At 32.6% G+C, this 24,877-nt stretch overlaps 1 protein-coding gene and 2 long non-coding RNA genes across 6 annotated transcripts; 1 reads left to right on the top strand and 2 right to left on the bottom strand.

Annotated features, from left to right (window-relative positions):
- Window positions 1-507: 507 nt before the first annotated feature.
- LOC145053623 (uncharacterized) lies at window positions 508-2,309 on the top strand. Of its 2 annotated transcripts, XR_013684552.1 has the most exons (4): window positions 508-761; window positions 969-1,093; window positions 1,854-2,085; window positions 2,160-2,309. It is a non-coding gene; the product is annotated as an uncharacterized LOC145053623 (long non-coding RNA). The 2 variants fall into 2 exon arrangements; XR_013684551.1 differs by having other exon boundaries at window positions 1,854-2,309.
- On the bottom strand, window positions 1,591-3,638 carry LOC145053624 (uncharacterized). The gene is made up of 2 exons (XR_013684553.1): window positions 3,519-3,638; window positions 1,591-1,790 (listed from the first exon to the last, which is right to left on the bottom strand). It is a non-coding gene; the product is annotated as an uncharacterized LOC145053624 (long non-coding RNA).
- Window positions 3,639-18,075: 14,437 nt separating this feature from the next.
- On the bottom strand, window positions 18,076-24,214 carry LOC145053622 (110 kDa U5 small nuclear ribonucleoprotein component CLO). Of its 3 annotated transcripts, none has more exons than XM_079001700.1 (11): window positions 24,075-24,214; window positions 22,823-23,570; window positions 22,637-22,705; window positions 21,325-22,521; window positions 20,342-20,440; window positions 20,088-20,246; window positions 19,924-20,009; window positions 19,536-19,734; window positions 18,845-18,955; window positions 18,549-18,755; window positions 18,076-18,478 (listed from the first exon to the last, which is right to left on the bottom strand). In XM_079001700.1, the coding sequence occupies exons 2-11, from the start codon at window positions 23,564-23,566 to the stop codon at window positions 18,380-18,382; spliced, it is 2,970 nt and encodes a 989-aa protein (XP_078857826.1). In that variant the 5' UTR covers window positions 23,567-23,570; window positions 24,075-24,214; the 3' UTR covers window positions 18,076-18,379. The 3 variants fall into 3 exon arrangements, with proteins under 3 accessions (XP_078857826.1, XP_078857824.1, XP_078857825.1); XM_079001698.1 differs by having other exon boundaries at window positions 22,823-23,567; window positions 24,075-24,207; XM_079001699.1 differs by having other exon boundaries at window positions 22,823-23,584; window positions 24,075-24,206.
- Between the last annotated feature and the right edge of the window lie 663 nt (window positions 24,215-24,877).

Raw genomic sequence — 24,877 nt, 5'->3', positions numbered from 1 at the left:
AAGAATCAACATTAACGGGAAAAGGGATTCGACAATAATACATTTGTACATGAAATAAACCTGAATCGTAATGAGGAGGGTATTTTTAAAATTTAACATTGAACCAATGAAGCTCTAAAAATGTCAGGTAGTAGAAATGAGTCTGACCAAAGAGCATTTCGATTTCTTCACAAACAACTTGTGTTGTTTTAAAGTTGAAAACACTATCCTCAAGTGTTGCAAGTGGCTATCGAGGCTGTCACTGAAAATCAAAATGTCTTCAGAAAAAAAACAGTAAAATTTCTTAATATAATCCATAAAAACCTCATTCATTAAAGCCATTTATTATAATAGAGATATTACGTTAGAATCAGGACCAAGGGTGATGATAATTAGATTCCTAGATGTCATCGTAGACCGTGTAAATTCACTTTTTTTATTGCAAGAGAATTATCCCAAAAATGACACGAGATGTAGGCACATGATAAAAATGCAAACTATTAAATTAAGGGGTAGGGAGAACAAAAAAACGTGTAACAACAACATCAATTAATTAAATTAAGAGACTCACGGTGCTTATACGAAAAAGAAGGCTGCCCCTTTCAGGCTTCCACCAGCGTGCTCCTCCAAAACTAGCGATACCCACCTCTGAGCGATACCTCTGGCCACTCCATCAGCGTGCTTTTACCCTAACGCCTCCACTCCAGCGACTTCCTCCGCCACTCCATCAGCGACTACCTCCGGCCACCAGACATAAGCGCCGCCACCCCAGCGCCTAGCCGGTAAGATTCTCTTCTCCACCTATGAACCGAGGGTTTTTTTGGGTGATTATTATCGAAATCATCAAATCATCGACTGTTTACTCTATCAATGTCAATTAGATTTGAAATTGATCAGTTTTTTTATGAATAAAGTGTAATGTAATTTTGATGTTTAAGTTAATGTTGTTATTGATTTCCATACGAATGCTGCTCTTTTGTTGTGTTTAGGGATTCAGAGTTTCAGCTATGGTTGCTGATGAAACCAACCTCCAACGCCACCTCTCAACTTTCAAACGAGCGATACCCACCTCCTCCAGCATTGCCCCTTCGCAGACGACACCAACCTCCTCTTGGTGAGTTATTATCTGAAATCGAGATAAAATCGTTTTTGTTTTCTGAGTCTTAGAAACTGTGCTATAAAATCGAATTCATATGACAGTATGAGCTTCGATGTATGTTTATAATTCCAACTGAGCTCTCAATCAAAGTACTAATAAGTCTATTTTTTTTAACACAAATGATCATGTCAAACTTCTTTCTGTTTTCTGTTTGTGTATACCATTCTCATGTCTTGGATTCATGTGTATATTAATCATGCAACTTGCAATATAGAACATGTTTTCTTTGTTTCATCATAATGAGAAAACATGTTCTATATTTACAATTTTCTAATTCATTGTGTAATAGTCAAACCACATAAGTATGTCAAAACTAAAGGACAAAATAGATGAGAAGGAAGAGTCAGTTGCCTTCTATATTTTACAAGTAGAAAAATCCACATGTCAAATTGTGTCATTGGATTTCTAGATATTTTTTATGATTATAAAAAGTCTGAAGTCCTTTCACCTCATTATCTCACCATATATAGTATTATATTAAGTCAAGCTCATATTGTAGAATGTGAAAAGGTTCTACAACAGCCATAATGTGTATAATAGCAAATACATATCTTTTGCTTATTAGATGTGACATTGATCAAATGATAAATTCTTGGGATGTATAACTCTGATCACAAGATTATTCTCTATCATTTATGAACTAGTATATGTTCTATTTTTTATTTTATTTTTATTTATTATTATTATTTTTTTTTTTTATGTCATTACATACAAGATTCTACAAGAATGGGGGGCTTTTGCTGCTCAAAAACTTTAAGAAGAAAACAGGAGGTTCTTGACTTCTTTCTCTCTTGGCATTTAATTTATATTTTTCTTGTAAATGTTAACACCATTATTTCTGATTTGAAAATTGAAAATGTGTTATTGTATGTAATGAAGACCTCATATATAAAGATTATGAGACCGAGTCCAAGCTGAAGCTATCAACCCATTCTGCCAACGGGGTGGTATAATTCTAAGATTATTCATATTTTAAGAATATATTTTTCCGACTACCGTATTAAAGTTTTATTTTTCACAGGGTCTTACAGCTTCAGCCTCAAAGCTAGGGAAGATGCATTTTGCTGATGTTAATTTGGAGATGAAGCGCCAAGCAATCACTTTCGGAATGAAAGTAAAATCTGACTCGAATGTAAGAAATTTTCCTATATGTATATGTATACGTATACGTTAACGTATACATATACATATAGGAAAATTTCTTACATTCGAGTCAGATTTTACTTTCATTCCGAAAGTGATTGCTTGGCGCTTCATCTCCAAATTAACATCAGCAAAATGCATCTTCCCTAGCTTTGAGGCTGAAGCTGTAAGACCCTGTGAAAAATAAAACTTTAATACGGTAGTCGGAAAAATATATTCTTAAAATATGAATAATCTTAGAATTATACCACCCCGTTGGCAGAATGGGTTGATAGCTTCAGCTTGGACTCGGTCTCATAATCTTTATATATGAGGTCTTCATTACATACAATAACACATTTTCAATTTTCAAATCAGAAATAATGGTGTTAACATTTAAAAGAAAAATATAAATTAAATGCCAAGAGAGAAAGAAGTCAAGAACCTCCTGTTTTCTTCTTAAAGTTTTTGAGCAGCAAAAGCCCCCCATTCTTGTAGAATCTTGTATGTAATGACATAAAAAAAAATAATAATAATAAATAAAAATAAAATAAAAAATAGAACATATACTAGTTCATAAATGATAGAGAATAATCTTGTGATCAGAGTTATACATCCCAAGAATTTATCATTTGATCAATGTCACATCTAATAAGCAAAAGATATGTATTTGCTATTATACACATTATGGCTGTTGTAGAACCTTTTCACATTCTACAATATGAGCTTGACTTAATATAATACTATATATGGTGAGATAATGAGGTGAAAGGACTTCAGACTTTTTATAATCATAAAAAATATCTAGAAATCCAATGACACAATTTGACATGTGGATTTTTCTACTTGTAAAATATAGAAGGCAACTGACTCTTCCTTCTCATCTATTTTGTCCTTTAGTTTTGACATACTTATGTGGTTTGACTATTACACAATGAATTAGAAAATTGTAAATATAGAACATGTTTTCTCATTATGATGAAACAAAGAAAACATGTTCTATATTGCAAGTTGCATGATTAATATACACATGAATCCAAGACATGAGAATGGTATACACAAACAGAAAACAGAAAGAAGTTTGACATGATCATTTGTGTTAAAAAAAATAGACTTATTAGTACTTTGATTGAGAGCTCAGTTGGAATTATAAACATACATCGAAGCTCATGCTGTCATATGAATTCGATTTTATAGCACAGTTTCTAAGACTCAGAAAACAAAAACGATTTTATCTCGATTTCAGATAATAACTCACCAAGAGGAGGTTGGTGTCGTCTGCGAAGGGGCAATGCTGGAGGAGGTGGGTATCGCTCGTTTGAAAGTTGAGAGGTGGCGTTGGAGGTTGGTTTCATCAGCAACCATAGCTGAAACTCTGAATCCCTAAACCCAGAGACGATCATTAAGGCCCGTGCAAGTAGTATGGGTAAACTAAGTGCCCTAGTTCAGCACCAGTTTTCCCGCAGGGCGCTTATCACAGCTACTTGTGAAGTCGATTGCATGGATCTAAACAAACGATCGAGGTTTGGATTAACATTGGCATTGGATCCGTGATTATTCAGAAGTGTTGGGGATGGGGGATTGTGGCGGAGTGATTGTTAACTTGTCCACATCGACACTAATTAATGGCATATTGGGAAGTTGGACTCACATTGACACTAATTAGTTTATGAGTTGATATTGGGTTATTGAAATACAATATGGTCACATGAATATGATAGTTTAAAGTAAATGCGTTTAATGATAATTTCATATGATTTTCTAACAAGTATATTTCCATAAGACTTTGCACTGACTGTATAATGCCTTTATTGTTATCGGTTTATATTATCATATCGGAAAATGATTGGCTCGACAATCTTTTACATTTAAAGTGTTAACCATGTAATATGAGTTTCGTCTAATAGGTTATAAAACTACCATAGTTATAAATTTGTTTCATTTAAAAAATTATAATCTTGATCTACGAAAAAATCATATTAGATTCATATGTCCACCTACATATCTTTCGTTCCAATTATTATGTGAATATTAGTTTTATTAGTAGGCATATATTGAAAATTATTCATACTTCTTAAATGAATATTAGTTTGATTATGTTTCTTGTCATTTTGTATTTTATCATGGAAGAAAATATATTGTTATATGCATTTTAATTTGATTATGTTTATGATAATTTTAATATTTCATCATAAATATTATTTGTGACTATTTGTTATATATTCTCAATGGAAGACGATATTATTCATATTAATATGTTCCCTTTTAAACCACCCGTCGTGTATAGTTTAGTCGTCTCTCGAGGGTTGATTCTTCGTTTTCGGATGCGGGGAAGAAGCCCTAATAATATTTGAGGCAGGAGATACCTTGAAAACAATGATTGTTAGTATATCTGAGTTCTACTTAAATAGTCTAGGTTTTTATATTATTTATCTTTAATACGTGTAGTCCTCAATCATCTCTTGGCTGGCTTCCATCCCCTTGCTATATTCATATTTGAATTTGAATAACCACCACAATAAATATTCTCTGATGAAAAATTATGTCACTGTTACTGTGATAGTACAATATATATCTGAATATATTATTTTTCATATATAGGTTCATAATTATTTCCTAACTTTATTCGTGTGTTTATCTTTATCTTTAACGTTTGATGTCAACATTTTATAGATAAAAGATTGAAAATCTTTGAAGGCGAAGACAATTACTAGATCATTGAACGAAAATGACAGTGTAAAATTATGTCAAATTTGCAACCATGTTTCAAGAAAACATATTCAATGTATTTGTTAGTTCGAATTGCATTTAACAAAATTGTCGTGTTAATGGAAATTTTAATTGTATATTCACATGGAGTTTTATAAAAACTAGAAGGGAAGCCCATGCTTTCCATGGGTTAGAAAAAGGAATCGTGATGGCATATTAATATTCTTCATCCAAATCTAAAGAATATGGTAGATAATATCTAATATGAGGGATTTTCTTTTCTTTCCATCATCAACTCATTAATGAGTAAAGAAACATTTACATATACAAATTGAAATGGCTCCTTTCGAGACAACATATGTGTGTCCTGTTAAAAATCAGAAAAAATTTACTGTTCCAATTGTAAATGTAATTACCACTTCTTGCCACTACACAAATATTGTCAATTTTTTCCAACATATCAACTTCAGGAACCGCAATTGCATGGACAAAAGCAAGGTTGACGCACTGGCCTATTACTGCTGCTCTATGGATCGGATTTACCTAAAGGAATAAGAAAATATATATATTTAAAACTAAGCAAGTCATAAACATCTTTTGGACATATAAATTTGGCATAATCATACCCAAGTTCATAACTTTCAATGGGCTTCCTTTGGAGAAGTCTCACATTATAAGCTTTGAATCAAGCCCTCCAGTGATAACTGCAAAAGAAACATACATCATCTTAATTTATTAAAGGGTAATATACATTTTTGGTCCTTGACTTTGTAAAAAATTACAGTTCTAATCCCAAATAGTTTCCTTTTGAAATTTTAGTGTCTATTTTTAATCGTGTAACAATTTTGATCGCTAAGAATGTTCAAAAACAATATTTTCAATAGTTTCCTTTTTGCAATTTTGGTGCCTATAGGGACGAAAATGGTTACAACAATTGATAATTGGTACCAAAATACAATAGGAAACTATTTGGGACCAAAACTGAAACTTTTGAACAAACTCAAGTACCAAAAAGGTAATTTACTCTTCATTAAATTATAGCATTCAATTTCTTCCTATGCAACATTCTACTTTGAAAAATCTGTACCCAATTATAGCAATGTCATCCAGAAACAAGTATCATTGATAATTTGATATGCCCTAAAATTATTCATAGATTCAAAGGCAATATAAGAAAGTACATCTTCTCAAGGTCTCCAAGGAAGAAACTACACACTGCTACATATTTGAAAACAAATTAAGATGAGAAGCAAGAAAATTGTGTGTGTGTGTGTGTTAGGTGTTCGATGATATGTTTGCTACTGTTATGTGTGTGTATGTGTGTGGGGATGGAGGATTGTAACAGTAGCAGTAATTACAACCTAACATATTACATATATATATATATATATATATATATATATATATATATATATATATATATATATATATATATATATATATACATCTTCTTTACCTTATTTTCAAAGTCATTTGCATAACCTAGTGTTCTTGTCATTGAAACCAAAAGCATGTGATATGATTAAAAAAATGTATTTGACCTGGAAAAAAAAAATAAAAGAATGTCATTTGATAATAAAATTAACACTTTATTTTTCTAAATATATTAGAGAAAGAGAGAGAGCGGGTGTGACTGAAAGCTTATGTAAAAGCTTACCTAGAGGGAAGCGGTATTGTTCATACAAAAAGATGTATATATTAATCATATGATCTTTTTGGGAGTTATATAAATCGAGTAAAATAAAAAAAATACATCTTTCTGAGTGGAATGTTAACTTGCATATTCAAAATGAAGAAAATGATCTTTTTTACATTCAAATATGCTTTGCTTTATATCAAATTTGTTTTCAAAGTAAAAGTTGATTTATAATATGCTTTGCTTTTTATAAAATTTGATTTAAAATATGGTCATTCATTCATCACACCTTAATACATGAAAATACAACAATACTATGAACTTCACCAAAATAAGGCTGTACAAATACTTTAATGTTGGTAGATGTGCAAGGTCATTAGGAGGAAATCCATAAAATGCAACACCAGCATCAACCTAAGGGACTAAAATGGAACTTGCAATAGAAAGAGAACCACGCATGAAATACCCATTGACACCAACCTATATCAAATTATCAAATAGCAACATCAACATCAACCAAACTACATTTCTATTTGCATAACATAGCAAGGTCAAAATCATCATAATTTATATTATATTAAACTAAAAGCAGATAAATACAAATGAAAATTTCAAGCGTAAAGAATTACCTAAAGCCCCATTTTTCTTTTTCCTCATATACTTTTAAAGTCATTTACTATGGCAATACTAAACTTGAAGTTGAAGAGCAAATAAAACAACAAAAATAGATAATTATGGACTATACAATAGCATGAGAACTATTATGTCAAATATAAGTGTTCTAAACAATAAAGAAAAAACAATTTAAATTTAGTACCGTTTCTTAACATTTTTGTCCCATAAGTAGGCTACGTTAAGAAACCAATTGTTATCGATTAATAAAAATTATCATCATACCCTTACATCTTTGAATATACAAGTTGGGATGACAAAATACTCCTATTTGCTAAATTGGCAGAGTCTCAAGATCAAGAAGGAGCAAAACCTAAATTTATCTTTCAAAAAGTAATGAAATTAATGCAAGAAGACAAATACTTTCTACATAATTAATAGATCAAAGGAGAAAATATGTGTACACATTAACATGACTTGCCTTGAATTGCTTCTACTTCTCCACTTTGAGTAAATATCATAACATTTTCCTACAATGATGGTTTATTGGAACTGTCGAGTACAAAGCTAAGTGTAAACAGAAGTACAGAACACTAAATTGGTTATATGCAGGAACAATGTTGGAACTTTCCATAACAAAAAATTGTAAAGATATGCTAAGCAGCTCTTTGCTCTTAATTACATCGCAAAATATTCAACATTGTTGCTATTAAAATACACCAAAAACAGGGGGAAAGAAAAGAACTGTTATTTGCTCTAACTTGATTAAGCTTTAATAGAAGGACCAAAATCACATTTGGAAAATATCTTTCAAAAACCAATTAAGCAATATTACCATTATTTTAGGTGTGAATTGTTGATTAACACTCAGTAAGTGCTAAATATTAAAAAAAAATAAATAAATAAATAAATAAATAATCAAATACCAGGTATGTAGCCGATAGATTCTCTCTTGTACAAAGTAGGAAACCAAGTAAAGAAAAGTTTCATTCAGCAACTATAAATTAGAAACTACCTTCAAGATCACAATTGAAGAAGGATTTTGTATAAATTGAATAGTAAAACATTATAATGTCCCAAACAAATTAAACTCGCAGTGGTGTTTGTATCAGGCATTTTATCGAGTACTTGATGTGCGTCTCAAAACATGAAATATTGTAACATACACGTTTTGAAATTGTGTTTTAAGTAAATAATATTATGTGAATTTGAATGTTGAGTTCTAAAAAATTGTTTTTACTAGAATTGAAGTAAAACTATGTTTAGAATCATTCAGAAAGTATTGGAAGTCTTATGAGATTCCAATCAAATGTCAAATAGTGAAATTTAATGAAAATATAAAATTTGGAATAAGTAAAATTTTATTATTGAAAGTTGTAGATAATCTTGTTAGAAACATTTAGGCGAAAACCTCATCGAAATCCGAGTTATAACGAAGAAGTTATGACCAATCGAAGATCCGCGACAAAACGGGCACGGCGCCGAATGACGTAAAAGTGATTTTTTGATAAACTACTTTTTAGCCTTAGTAATCTAAATTAAAGTCGTAGTATTCGTTAAACCGAGAATTTCGATAAAAAGAACGCCAAAATCTGACTTCGTATGAGGAAGTTATGATTTTTCAAAGTTTCAGCTTAGCAGTAGACAGCTAAAAACTCGAACTTTAGATCGAGTGATTTTTAGCCGACACAACCTAAACGAGAATTGAATTTCTCTTCATTAGTAGTACAACGGTAAAAAGTCTGACGAAAACGGATGTCAGATGAAGAAGTTATGAATTTTTAACGGATTTTCCTGTCCCGGTCTGTTAAAAATAATAATATTAAAAATAAAGTCAAAATTAGCCAAAGAAGTCTAAACGAAAGTTGTAGATCATAATTTTACCTACGCGTGCATATAAAGAACGTCAAAAACAGAGCCCGTATGAGAAAGTTATGGATTTTACAAGATTTGGCACATTTTTCAAGAAATTTCGCATGAATAATGTTACCACGTCATCCCTCGCATGCAGCCTCCACGTGTCGCCTTCTGATAGGACCGAGGTTTGCTGTGTCGCCTTCTGATTGGACCAAGTCCGCGGTCCACTAAGCTTCGGACACCTTCACATGAGACACCCCTCGAATGACCCTCGCACCTACGTGGAGCCTGCCCATTGGACCGAAGTTAGGTCCAATCCGAAGTTGCTGTCTGCGAGCCAGCTGTTCCGACCCTCGCACCCGAGCCTCGCTGAAGTAGCCAGCTGGTCCGAGCCTCGCAACCACCTGCCCTCTTCCCCTCGCTTTGGATCCGAACCTCGGCCCTATATAAGGGGTGCGAGACCTCCCGAGTAAATGTTAGAAATTTGCCACTTTTTACCCCTAAACTTATATTTCTTCTACTTCCACTCCCCCCAAAGCCCCGGTACTAATTCCAAAGCCCGAAACACGTCCCGAGACTCCCGAGAAGCCCGAAAAATTTATCTTTTCGGTTTTGAAAGTCTACCTTCACAGAGCCCGGTTTTCAATAAATCTTCCAGTTTTCAACGAATAAAGTTATATTTAGAGCCAAAGTGTTGTCTAAATTAATATTTTAGCCCCCGGTTATTTCACGGTGAGTTTAATATATAGGAACAATTGTATGCTATGTGTTATATGTGCTACGTGCTTTTCAGTGTTATTATTCCGGGTTATTTTCCCGTGTTATTTTTATTCACTATTTTTAATAGCAAAGAAATACCTTTGACCATGTGATCAGTGAAAGGACTTAGATTCACATTGGTACTAGTATGTAGCCTCTGTCCATGTAGAACATTTCTCCGTAAGAGAATGATTTCTATTCTATGGTATTGGCAGAAGGTTAGACAGGGCTATAAGCCTGAAATCTACCAAAATGTTAAATCCGAAGTTGTATGTCTTCTGTGCCATTTGGGCCAAAGCTTTATTGATGTATATCAAGTATGGAAATTGTTATATCTCATTGATTGTATATCTTTGAATCAAATCAATGATTGATATGGAAAGTTTGTCACATGATTCACATATCCCCTTGTTGTTCCTTGTTCCTCTTTGCTTCTGCCATATTGAAGTATATATATGATATAACATTATATCGTATCTATTATTAAACTCACTAAGCGTCACCGCTTACCCTCTCAACGTTTAACAAATTGCAGGAGATAAGTATCCAATATAGTTATATACTGGTAGAAGATTTTTGAATAGTTTGAAACTATTGTATCGATAGAAGCTTATGAATAGTTTGAAACTATTGTATTTTGCATTCCCATATGTATAAAACTATAGAATCATGGGAAGTAATATATAACACTTTAAAATAATCTGTTTGTATCCAGTAGTTTGTAACCTCTTTATCAATGTAAAATATTGTTTTTATGAATATGCAAGTAGCATGTTTTGGAGTAACTATATTATCAAGTATGAAAGTTTGGGTCTTTCATACATACAAAAGTTAGGGTCTTTCAAATATATTTCATTAAAAATGTAAAAAAAATTCAAAAAACTTCAAAACAACAACAAATTACAAATAGCATGTTTTAAAATCCTTCCCCTATTAAGCTTGAATAAGTAAACTTAACCCTCTCCATGGTGGAGTCGTCTTCTCCTACCACCAACTTTGGTTGCCGGAAAACTCATCACCGCCACTAAGGCTATCTCCAACCCACCCCCAAACTCTATTTTTTTTTCCCATTTCTTCCCCCATTCTCCTCCAACCTTACCTCATTTTCATCTCCATTTTTGGATATATGAATAGTATTCCCCAAATATTATTTATATCTCAGAAAATAAAATATGAGGGAATATTATTCATATCTCCAAAAATGGAGTTGAAGTTTCGGTTGCCAATTTTAGTCTCTCTCATTTTTATTTTATAAATTTTTAGTTTGTTTTTGTCTACTAATTATAATTTAAATGCAATATTTAATATTTGTAATATCATGTTATATACTAATTTATATTAATTAATCATAAATATAGAGTTTAATATTTATTTATCGAATTCATATAAAAAAATTAAATATATACTAAAGACTTGAAACATAATAACATAATTTATAAAATATAGTAATCAAATATGATCGTTATTTTGATATAATTATTATAAATATAAGATTATTTATTTAATAATTATTTATAATAAAGTATTAATTAATATGAATTTATTGTATTTAAACGTTTTATTTATAATAATATAATTTGTAATATTCTTGTAATAAAAAAATATAATATATATATTTGTTAAAATCTAATTAGTAGAGGAGTGTATTTGACAATGTATATCAGTTATAAAAATAAAATATTATAAGAATATATTTTTTGGAGTAAAAAATAGGATTAAAAATGAAATAAGATTAGAGATGAAACACTATTTACTATGTTTTTTACTTCGGGGAAAATTTGAGATGGGTCGGAGATAGTCCAAGCACACTGCTTTTGTTCTTACAACATGTAATCAATGTACAACCAGCTGAAGCATATGTACAACCACATTACTACACCACCTGATTTTCTCCATTCCCTTTTTTTCTGTGTTCTCCGACCACACACCACCATCCCTTCCCCACCTACATCGTCTTCTCCAGTGAGCTCAAAGAAATCAAACCAGAAAAAATCCAAAAACAAACCTGATGCAACCACTAAACCACTTTAGTAACCATATGAGAAATTTGATAATCTAAATCAAAATCGCCGCCGTTGATTTTTCTGATCAGAAAACCCCCACACACAAAGAAATCAATCGGAGACAATTACGTTGAAAAAAGAAGACCATTCCTCCATCTCCTTCCTCTCTTTGATGGAACCACCACCAAATACCGTCGCCGCCTCTCATCAATCTATAACCCCCACCAGTAACCCCTGTGATTACAATATGGGTTTCTTTACCCAGGCATTGGTCATATTCTTTAACAAGCACTACCACTTGTACTAGTCGTCTTCTCCGTCCAACAACACCACCACCGATGATATCAACCATTTACCAAAAACTCGAATTCATTGAATCTGATTGATCCACCATTGATTCATGACAATGGGTACGGCTCATGAACTTTGAGTCGATGATGACGAATCCCAACTCACCAACATTTAACCTTTAACCTGGCGAATACAATGGCTCGAGTCACTGTTACCATCAGAGACGGGGAGGGAGGGGATGAGGAAACATGTTCTTTAACCATACCGATCTGAGTAGGTGTTTGGTATAGTTTTGAAAATAGCTTATTAGCTTTTTTGTTTTTTAAAAATTTAATAAGCTAAAAAAGTGTTTGTGTATTTAAAAAGCGTTTTTTAAAACAGCTTTTTGGATTGAAAAAAATAAAGCTTTCAAAAAGATGGAAAATCCTAGTTTTTAGTCATTTTACTCCTAAAAAACAGTTTTTCTTATCCAAACATTTTTTAAAATCCGTTTTTTCTAAAAATCATAAGCTAATAAACATTTTTCTTAAAAATCACTTTTGCGATAAAAAAGCTAACTCAAACACACCCTGAGAGAGTTTGGAGAGATAGATAGAGATAAGAACCCGTGAGAAAAAGGAGAGAAAACCTAGACACAATTTTCTTCATCAAAACTCTTTGGTTGTTAGCTCAATTTAATCGGTTTGCTTTAATTTCATTTTCTTGGTATTACAAGGGTTTCAAAAATGGCAAACATGACACATGATAGGAGGGGAAGGGAAAGAAACCAGGGTTGGGGTTGGGTCAAGTGGGCCTATCTAGAAATACATAAATAATAGAATTAATTAAAAAAAAGATATTTATAAGGATACAATAATCTTTTTAGTTGAGACATGGACCAATCGTCCAATAAAAACAAATTATAGGGATGATCCGAGTTAAAAAAAATAAATTAAAGACTAAACACGTATATTACCTCAAACCATAGCGACCATTTGGTGTAATTTACTCAATTATTTATAGTCAATATATATACTCATCACAATTCTCAATATGTTCCATACCATTACCTTTGGTGATCAAGGTTATTTACATTTTATTTAAGGTATCTTGATCTTTTTTGGAAATAGGATTATAGTTTGCACTTTGATATTAGTGAAATAGAATATTAGTCTGATTTTGGTGAAATAGAATATTAACTATACAATGACACCAAGTTTATGAGTTGATATTTTAAAGTAGAATATTAGTCTGATTTTATGGTCACATGAATTTGATATTTTAAAGTAAATGTGTTTAATGATATTTTTATATGATTTTCTAACAAATATATTTCCACAAGACTTTGTACTGTATAATGACTTTATTGTTATCGATTTATATTATCATATCTGAAAATGATTGGCTCGACAAGCTTTTTACATTTACGTTTTTCCATGTATAATCACTCAAATATTGTGTTAGAATGTTAAATATTGCTTTTTAAAGTGTTAACCATGTAATGAGTTTCGACTAATACGTATATAATCACCATAGTTATAAATTTGTTTCATTTAAAAAATTCTAATTTTGATTTACTAAAAATTCATATTAGACACATATGTCCACCCACATACCTTTCTTTCTAATTAATATGCGAGTATTATTTTTATTAGCCGGCATATACTGAAAATTATATATAATTCTTATATGAGTATTAATTTGATTATATTTCTTGTCATTTTGTATTTTATCATGGAAGAAAATATATTACTATATGCATATTACTTTGATTATGTTTATAATAATATTAACATTTCATCATAAATATTATTTATGACTAATTTTTATATGTTCTCAATAGAAGAGAATTTATTCATATTGATATGTTTATATTCATATTTAATAACCCCCATAATAAATATTCTCTGAAGAAAATTTATGTCATTGTTATTGTGATAGCACAATTTTATTTGAATATATTATTTTTCATATAAAGGTTCATAACTATTTCCTACTTTATTCGTGTGTTTATCTTTAACGTTTGATGTCAACCTTTTGTAGATGAAAGATTGAAAAGTTTGAAGACGAAGACAATTCCTAGATCATTGAATCAAAAAGAAAGTGTTAAATTGTGTCAAATTTGTAACCATGATTCAAGTTATGTCAAATTTGCAACGATGATTCAAGAAACCATATGCAATGTATTTGTTAGTTGGAATTGTATTTAACAAAGTTGTCTTGTTAATGGAAATTTTAATTGGAATTTGTTAGTTTGTATATTCACTTCAAGTTTTATAAAATTGTTATGTTTTGGATATTCTAATATGAATATGTACTTTTCATATGTTTTTAGTATATAATATACTTTTTATAGAATAATAAGTAAAACACCAATTAAGAGTTCTAAAAAATGTTAAGCATTTGGATCGTGGTGACATGGTAAGATAAATGGAAGATATGGTGAATAACCTATTGGCTCATGTTCAAATCTTGGCACTACTCGGCCTCTGTTGCCCTGGAGGTTCGTCTGCAACAACTCCAGGTCATGAATCATAGTCTCATGTTTGCAACGGGGTTGACAGTACGAGAAAGCTAGTCTGAAACCCTTGTTAGAGAAGTTCTTTTTTCCGAAAGAAAGAATTCTAAAAAATGTTGTGAATAAATATTTATATTTTGGATATTCTAATATGTAGTTTTAATACGTTTTTTTAATATATAATAATATCTTATTTATCTCGTTATACTAATAAAAGATTATTTCTTTTGTCATATGTCATCATATTAAGTCTCCTAATTAATGTCATGTTACTTGTCGATCTATTGATTCTCTATTTTAAATTTTAAATTTCTCACTCTAATTACATTAAATTAATTTACAATAAAAAAATTAAATTAAATTAATAAAGATTATAAGATGATATAATTTTATGAATTTTTATTTTAATCAACGATTATAATTTATATAATTAAAAATATATCTCTTAATTAATAATTTATTTAAAATAATTAATTAATAGTTTTGAGTTTTTACTATGAAAGTTTAATTAATTTTATAATTGTGGTTTCACGGATTATAAACTAGTAGAATAATAAACAAAACATCAATTAAAGATCCTAATTAATCCTACAAATCTGCCATCAATGTTGATACGAATTTTAAAATTTTGAAATTCTATAATATCATGTTTAATGATTTTTAAATAAAACAATTAAATACTTAAGTTCAAATCCTGACATCATTCGGCCCCTGTGGTCATATATGTTCATCTGGTGACTGCTGACACTATTCAACCCTGTTTATATAATTATTCAGGTCTAACATTATACACTTCCATTATATACATAATGGAAGAGTGTAAAAGTGATAATTCCATTATATATCTAATAATGGAAGAGTGTAAAAGTGATTTTGGCCGAGGTTTATATCTTCTTGTATGTCTAAAGAAAATATCAAAATACACATTATGTCGATAAAAACCACAAATCATTTCTAATTTCCTGTTCATCATTAAAGATGATAAAGTTGAAATTCGTCCATAACAAAGAAAAATGGGCAATTACTAATCTAGCCAAATTAAGGAAGTGATTAACAATTTTTAACCAAAAATTTGGATTTGTCCTAAACTAGCCCACGAAACCGTAGGTGGTTAAAATGGCCTACTGTTTCGCCCATTTACCTACTGTTTTGATTTTAGTATATAAAGATTTTTTTTTTCATTTTTCACTACGAAACCGTAGACGAAAAAATGGTCTATTGTTTCCTCTGAAAAGTCTACTGTTTCCCAAAGAGTAGATTAAAAATGATCTACTGTTTCGTCTAAAAACCTACGGTTTTGGGTTTTTTTTGGGTATGTGACTACTAATTCATGTATTTTGACTATTATATCGTACCTACTATATATTAAAAGAAAAATCTCTTTTAGAGTAAAAGTGAGTGCTTTTTTTAATCTTAAAAAAAAAAAAAAAAAAAACAAACAAACAAACAAAAACAAAACAAAACCGCTTTTGGACGAAACAGTATATCATTTTTAATCTACTCTTTGGGAAACAGTAGACTTCTCAGAGAAAACAATAGACCATTTTTTCGTCGACAGTTTCGTAGTGAAAAATGAAAAAATAAAATTATATACTAAAATCAAAACAGTAGGTAAATTGACGAAACAGTAGGCCATTTTAATCACCTACGGTTTCGTAGGCTAGTTTGAAACAAATCCTAATTTTTCGCTAAAAAATGAGAAATCATTAATGAATTTGGTTAGATTAGTAATTTTCCAAAGTAAAAAACAACAAGACAAAAAGAAAAGGCGGTCACCTCAAAAGATAAACCAAACAATATTAGAAAGACAAAATTGCAAAAATGGTCCCTGTGGTATGCATTTTTTTGGGGTTTTAGTCCAAACCTCGACTTTTTTGGATTGGTGGTCCTTATAAGCTGGTTTGCTTGTAGTTTTGGTCCCTCGAAAAACTGAAAAGACTAAAATACCCTTGAAGTATTTCTTTTTCATTTTTCTTTCATTTTTTTTATCTATTTTTACAATTAAAAAAATTAAGAAAACTCTCTCTCTCTCTCTCTCTCTCTCTCTCTCTCTCTCTCTCTCTCTCTCTCTCTCTCTCTCTCTCGTTGAACCACCACCAGAGGTGGAAACCGGCCGCCGGAAAAGTGCAGCAGCCCTCCACAACCCTCATCTACCTTTTTCTCTTGTCAACTAATAACCCCAACACCATCTTCTACATGGGTACTTTCTCCGTCGCTCTGAAAGCTGCCAAAGATGAAGAACAAGCCACGAAGGGCTCGTCGGACTCCTTTGGCCGTTCCGTGAAGTTCAATTGTATCTTATGTTAGTTAGAGAGCTACTACGATCTATAGATTCCCCATCCATATCCAATCCCAACGAGAATAGAAGCGAGTAGCTTCCGGCTTGGCTTGTAGTCGTAGTCTTTTAGCTTATATAGTCGTCGACCTTCCTACACGCACGCGCCCGCCAGAATGCCTCCTTGGTTCGGTATGAAGCCAAGCCGATAACTGCCACCTCTACCCCGTCTCTTCCATTCGTCAAGTAAGCACCTCCGACACCCCACTAGAATTGTTTTCCATTACAGCCTTCACCCCCCTATTTGTTTCCGGCAACGAGAACTCGACTCCTCCTTCTTGTCGAACGGAACAACCCAAACACCACCTGAGAATTGCCACTCCTTCTGCCATTTCCGTTTGTGATTTTCGTCAGATCAGAAAAACAGCCAAGGGAAGCCGCCGCCTCTTTTCCTTCGCTAATCGTTACCGGAGGTCGATGTCCGCCCCTCCTCACGATTTCATCAGCCACTCCGATGTCAATGTTGCTGCCGATTTGTTTCCTCTTCCCCCGATCAGATGAAGACGCACTCCCTTTCGATTGTTCGTATGTGTTAAAGTGTAAATCTATAAATTGATTTCCAAATACGAAACGAGTTCCTGCCCAAAAATATAAACCCATGTGAATCATTTTCCAAATTTTATGTGTGTATGTGTTGAAGAACTTGTGTATCTTGAAGAACAAGATAAACGATTGTGTGTTCAGGAGAGAGAGAGAGAGAGAGAGAGAGAGAGAGAGAGAGAGAGAGAGAGAGAGAGAGAGAGAGAGAGAGAGAGAGAGAGAGAGAGAATGGGGTGTGGGCCCCACTTTATTATCAATAAAACATCAAATTAAATAGAAAAAAATATAAAAAATATATTAAGAGGGCAATTTAGTTATTTCAATTTTCAGAGGGACCATTTTTACATACAAACTAGTCCAAAATAACCACAAATCCAAAAAAGTCGTGGTTTGGACTAAAACCCCAAAAAAATGCATACCACAAGACCATTTTTGCAATTTTGTCTATTAGAAATTTAATTAACGTCACCAAAGAATCAAAGAAAATAAGAATTTTAATTCAAAATTCAGAAAACATGACAAACAAACAATTTAGGTATTATCAAATGTTAAGTGATGTGATTTAACCATCATCGATTTGGTAAAAAAATATAAGTGTAACTTCTTTTGATTAAAGATTAATAACTAGAACTAGTCAGTAGCCACACATCATACAAAAACTCAAATTTGCCGATAAATGAATTACAATTTACTCGGTACAAAAAATTCAATTCATCAATAACTATGACCAAAACCGCTAAAAAAATAGCATATCATACCCATAGTATCAAATCCCATCAGTCAATAATTCCATCACTACTATTGAAATGCCTCCTTTTATCACTAGGCAGATATACGCATGTTATTTCATTGATAAAAGTTCAACATCTTTCTTTTGCCACTAGATCATCTGAAGGTGCAGATCAGCCGCCTGTTGGGCAAGCTCCACCACCATAGCCTCATCAAAGAACTTATTGATGCTCACATCCTCGCTCATTCCCTATCAAAAAAAAAAAAATTATTTTAATATATATAGGGGTATTTTGGTCTTTTAAACAAAAATAAAATACCTTCCTACGCCTTGTTTTGACCATAAATTCACGTGCAAGGTACTGAATGGGTGCAGGCTCCAGTGGTCTTAACACAATGCTTTTGTCGAGTGGATCACCAGGAACAATTGCCCAGTGATCGAAAGCTGAAAGGGCAAATGCTTGACCTTGGGTATGATACCTTAAGTCTGTCTCAAAACCAAATGACTCGATTACAGGTAAAAACGCCTGAAAATTCAAAAATAATATATATTAAGTTGAAGTTAGAAGAAACAAGATAGAACCAATTGTTATCATTGTAGATTTAAAATACTGACCTTCACTATATAGGCTGGAGTTCCTGGTTGGGGTACATCAGCAGTTATATGTCCACGTCTACGAGATAACACCGTGTATATAGCAGGAACACAATCTATAGGTGTTTGAATCTGAAATTTAAATTTAAATTTAAATATATAGGGAAAAGCAAATATATCCTATGTGGGCCCATCTGTTATGTAGGAAGGACATGACAAGATAAAACAGGTTGTACTACTGCATTGGACTATGACTGATGTCAAAAGGACAAAAATTCTCAAAGGTGGGACAGAGACTCGCTCTCGATCTCTCATCTGTGCAAAAAGACGTAAATCGTCATCGTCTAAAATATCCCTAAAAAGCTCCCGTCCAGGTAAATAAAAGCAGCCTAAGGCAGGCTGCGTTTGTTACACGGGATAGGACAAGCTTTCTAGGGATATTTATTTAGACGATGATGAGGGACGAGAAGGGCATTTACGTCTTTTTGCACAGATGAGAAATCGAGAACGAGTCTCTGTCCCACCTTTGAGAATTTTTGTCCTTTTGACATCAGTCCTAGTGCAATACATGCCAAATGCAGTAGTACAACTTGTTTTGTCTTGTCATGTCATAAGTAATTAATAAAATAGGCCTAAATGCTGAAGTTTATTTAAAATTTCTAGAATATTTAGCTAGATAAAATGCAAATATAATATTTATAGGTATTATTACCTCAACATAATAGACAGGCTCCATAAGGCGTGGTGTTGCCATAAGAAAAGCTGAATAGGCGACACGTCGAGCTGTTGGAATGATTTGACCGGTTCCACGGTGTAATGGCTCTGGTGCAATTCTCGCATCTACTATTTTGAATTTAACATTACGGATTGGCTCATCACAAAGTGGGCCCTCACGTGCACCCCACTGGAACCTGTTATGTTTATATTATTATATATTAGTACTAAAGTCTCAAAACAAATTAAGGTTCAATATTCCATTCATTCCAAAAACCATATTCTCTTCTGTTACAAAATGATATTATTTCTACTTTCCTTATCAATCATTCACATTATCACAAGATTGTATTGCTAACAGATAAAAGATAAAAAGACCAACTTACCCTTGAACAATGGAATCCTTTACAGCATTCAACAAGCTTTTGTCAACTTCACTCGAGAGGGTATCGTCCAATAATATATTAGGACCCTGTAACATGATTAAAACGTAATTTAAAATAAAAAATATGAAATAATATATTTGGCTATTTGGTTTATATTTTTGTACCTGTTTATCGGGTCCAAAGGCCCATATAGATCTTGCAGCAAGAAGATCCCAATCATATTTGGTTTGAAAAAAGTCTCCTAATTTCTTTCTAGGCCAGTCCACACTTACAATACCATTCTCAATATCTTCTGCAAGTCCTCTCTCCAATGGCTCAGCAATCTAAACAATAAAAATAATATTAGATACAATTTTTTTATTAAAAAAAAGAGAGAGAAAAAAGATAATTCCAAAGAAAGGGTGTATAGCTTACGTACCATGGTAATTTTGTTTTTCTTGTTAGGAGTTTCAGCAAAGCATTTCATTGATGAAGACTCCACCACTGTCTCACAGAATGAAACAACTGGATCTGCCACCTGTTTGATACATAGAAGTAAGTAAGGATCTGTTTCGATTGGATGTAATGGAATGACAAAAGAATGGAATGGAATTAGAAAAAGGTAATGGAATGAGTCATTATATTCTGTGATCATGTTTGGTAGAGCTGTGCAAATGGAATGGATTTTCAAATGAATTTTAATGTTATATGTAAATACCATGTATATGTTTTAAAACCACATGTAAATACAATTTATAGCTTTAACTCCACTCTAAGTATTACTTAATTAATATGAATGAATTTTTTATTTACAAAAAAAAAAAAAAAAAAAAAAAGATAAATGCTCATTAGAGTGCAACTAAAATCATGATAGAAAGTATTAGAAAATAAAATAGTAATATAAGTAAAATTGTAAAAGTTTTTTCCGTAAGAGATTTGTGCCCTTAACATTAATTAAAGAAAAATGGATTATATTACATTTTTTTCATTCCATCCCACAATGGAATGAAAAAAGAAACATAATAAATGTATACTTTATTTGATTATAATTAACACATTTCTTATTTACAAAATTAAAAAAGAAACATAATAAATACTCGTTAAAACCCAAATAAAACTATAATAAAAAGTATATTCCAAGTTATTCTTAGAAAACAAAACTGTAAATTTAATCAAAATCGTAAATTATTAAAAAGGTTTTATATCATCAAAGATTACATTAACAAAAATCGATCACATTCAATTATGAAAATGGAAAGAAGCACATTCCTTCAAGAATGATCCACTTCCATTCCATTCCATAAAACAAAACAGACACTTTTTTTCATTCCAATGAAATAAACCATTCCATTCCTTTCCCAAAATATAACACTAAAAAAAAGTATAAACCAAATATTAGAAAATTAAAAATAATCAAATTACCTTAACTTCAACTTCTGAATACAATTCCCTGAGATCTTTCATAATCGAATCAAGATACAACTCTCCAGTCCCCAAAATCGTATGTTCACCAGACTCCTCAACTTTAGTAATTGCAAGTGGATAACTCTTACTAATCTTCCTCAACCCCTCCACCATTTTAGGCAACTCACTTGGATTCAAAGGCTCAGTAGCTGTTTTCACCACAGGAAGTGTATTAAACTGAAGAGCTCTAAAAATACACACATCCTCATCATATTCCACATTACAAAGTGTAGCAGTTTTCATAATCGAAGCATCAACACCTTCAATCAAAACCCACGAGCCAGGTGGCGCTTTATTAATGGGTATCCTATATCGCGCTTGATACACCCATAATTTTGTCACTTCTTTCACAGTCATATCTTCTTCATCATCTGGTGAATACCCTTCTCCAAGAACACGAACAGTTTGCCCTGTGTGAAGTTCCCCACTATAAACCCTACCAAATGCATCAAAAACACTACAATCTGATTTGGGATAGAGTTTAGTAATGTTGACCATGAGTGGACCAGATGGGTCACAACTTTCCATGGCTTTATAAATTCTTGAATCTTTGACTCCAGTGTAAATATGGTCAACCTTTCGAGGGGCAGCTTGTTTAGCAGAAGGGATGTGGTTGACCAACATGTCTGTAAATCCAGTAGCTGACCCAAAAACTGAACTACAAGCTAATCTAAGTAAGGGTCTTACATTTGATTTATATGCAGCATTGCTTAAAGTGACACCAAGTTCAGCTAACGTTGTCTCAACACTCTTTTTATGTTCACCGATTACTTGACTGTAGATCTTGTAAAGTGGTTCTAAAATGAACTGGACAAATGACCGTTCTGCCCCTGCACTTGCGGCTTGTTTCTTTTTGAAAGCCCGAGTGGCGGGGTCGTAATAGTAATCTCCCCAAAGTCTTGAGGCGAATTTGTTGGCATCGAATGGGATTCCGTGAAGTTTGACATATAATTTGGCAAATGATTGGAGAGTGAAACACCAGCCTGCACTTCCACTAGCGAAACAGAGGTTGCCAGCTGTCGGATCGATGACCTGGACGTTGCCAGCTGTCGACGAGACTGCGGTGATGTGGTTGTTGATGACTTCGATTGTGTGTCTTAGTTTATGGTAGGCATCTCTAGGTGGTAGTTTGAGCTCTGTTATTAATCTGTCGACCTATATCAAGGGGTAGAATTGGAATTTCAGAAATGTATGTTACTATTATGAGTAAATAAATGCAAGTATATTGCTATTATACGTTAAGTATAAAGTAAAAAATTAAAAAGAATACCTTGTTTATCACAACTACAATAGGTAAGCGCTCTTGAATTGCATGTCGGATTGCCCTCTCTGTATTCACCTGTTGATAATCATCAATGTTAAAGAATACCAAAAATTTCATGTTTATGAGTTTATGGATATAAAAAGTTTATATTTTTATGTAAAGATCAAAGAAATGTTGTAACAGATGACTTACCATGACGCCTTCAGCAGCATCTACAATCAAAACTGCCCCATCAGCAAGCCTAAGAGCAGCAGTCATTTCATCAGAAAAGTTAACATGTCCAGGGGTATCCATGATATTACACATGTAGGATTTTGAATTGCTGTCTTCAAGAACAAGTGACATGGGAACTGCTTTGATTGATATCCTTCTCTCTTGTTCATCTACCCTTGTATCAGTGTATCTCATGTGTTTTTCACTGTTTTGATCAAAAGTTGAAATATGGTGTGTTTGCTCAACTAACATATCCATGAAAACAGTCTTCCCATGTTGCAAGTGTCCTACCAAAGCAACATTCCTAACCAAAGTGGGATTTGATGAAAGGCCTAAGAGAAATTGGGTTGACACATAGGTGGATGAATCTTTAACACCAACTTCAAACTTAATGTCTCTTACTGGTTTGATTATAGGTAGCTCAAGGGGTTGTTCATCTTCATCCATTACTAGTGTTTCCACATCTTCACCATAGACTTCTTCTGCAGTAGGGTAATACTTTTTGTCCTCTGCAAGAACAATCTGATTCTCCATATCAACATCATCGCCAGTTGTCATCCATCCATTGGGTCCAGCAGTTCCATTCTCTTCATCAGAATCGGCCCTCTCGTCTTCAGGCTTTTCTTGGAGATCTTCATCTTCATCTTCTCTATCACTCTCTTGATCAGACTCGATTTCAGGTCCAATGTAGTTTCCAAACTCATCATACAAGCTGTCATCCATCCTGCTATCACCAAAAAACTAAACAATTTCAGGATACATCAGTACCTAGCTACTGACACATGTTATGTGCTTTTTTTTGCTAACATTGCTAACACCAAGTCGCTACAGTAAACTTTAACATGTACATTCTTTTAACCACCATTATACAGATTAACACAGTTCACAATTATTTGTCAAAATTGAAGACTCCAATCCGTTTTAAAAGTAAGGTTAACAACTAACTTGCTACACCTCCACGACCTTTCTCTTTGGGACCAAGGGATCATATATTTTCGATTATAGACATATACAAGTACTGAAAAAACCAAAATATACACCAGATTTCACAACGTAAATCGAGCAGTTGCATAAAGAATGAAAAGAAACACTACCTAACAGTAACTAAACTGTCAATTAAGTTTACCTATTTAGGTTTTGCTCGATGCATATACTTTAAGAAAACAAATACAAAACCGTAACAATGAGCAGAGAATGTATGTTTAAGCTTCAAGGAAGAAAGAAAGCTAACCTGAAGCGTTGCCGGAGAAACTGCGAGTGGAGGGCCGGAGGAAGGGTTTCAGACGTTAACGACAGAAGGGTTTAAACTCTGCGTGACAGTGTGGGAGAAGGGTTCAGATTTCGCCCTTTGCTGCGAATGCAAAAGGCGGTGTAGTATAATTTAATAGGTTTCAATTTCGCCGCCTAATCTTTCGAATAATTCCACTTTAAACCCTATACTTTATTTAAATATGTTTGGATTGGTCTAAAAGAAGACCAAAAACAAACCTGTCTAGACGAGACCAGATCAAGACCGTCTTAACTGGTCCAAAAAAAAAAAGGACCGTTCCAAGACCGGACCGACCCAAGATCGATTAAAGACTAATCTGAAACCGGTTTCAGAAAGAAATAGAACTTGTTTGTGTTAATTAGTACATGTTTTTTTACACACATTATCCAATTTTTTCCTTATTTCTTTAACTAAAATTTAATGTATCATTTTTGTGTTATTCACGTTAAAAAACTCTAAACCGAAACCCAAAAACTGAAAAACATCTAAAGCGAACCGAAAAAGACAGAGACAAAGGGGGTGTTTGGCTTAGCTTTATACAGCCCAGAAGTCCTTTTTGAAAAAAAAAATGTTTGGCAAACTAATTTTAAAAGCTATTTTTGGAGTTTTTATACAAGAAAATGAACTTTTTGGAAAAGTCAAGAAATCCTGATTTTTTGTAACTTTTCCAAAAATAATTTTTGGGTTGTGAAAAGTTAAGTCAAACACCCCCAAAAAACTGCTAGACCTAGAAAAAACAAAGAACATGCCGAAAAATACCTGGT

This window comes from Lactuca serriola, chromosome 5 (genome assembly GCF_051521515.1).
Source record: "Lactuca serriola cultivar US96UC23 chromosome 5, Lser_US96UC23_V15, whole genome shotgun sequence".
Classification (NCBI taxonomy): domain Eukaryota; kingdom Viridiplantae; phylum Streptophyta; class Magnoliopsida; order Asterales; family Asteraceae; genus Lactuca; species Lactuca serriola.
Note: the sequence above shows the minus strand (reverse complement) of the source record. Positions and strands in the feature narration are given on the sequence as shown.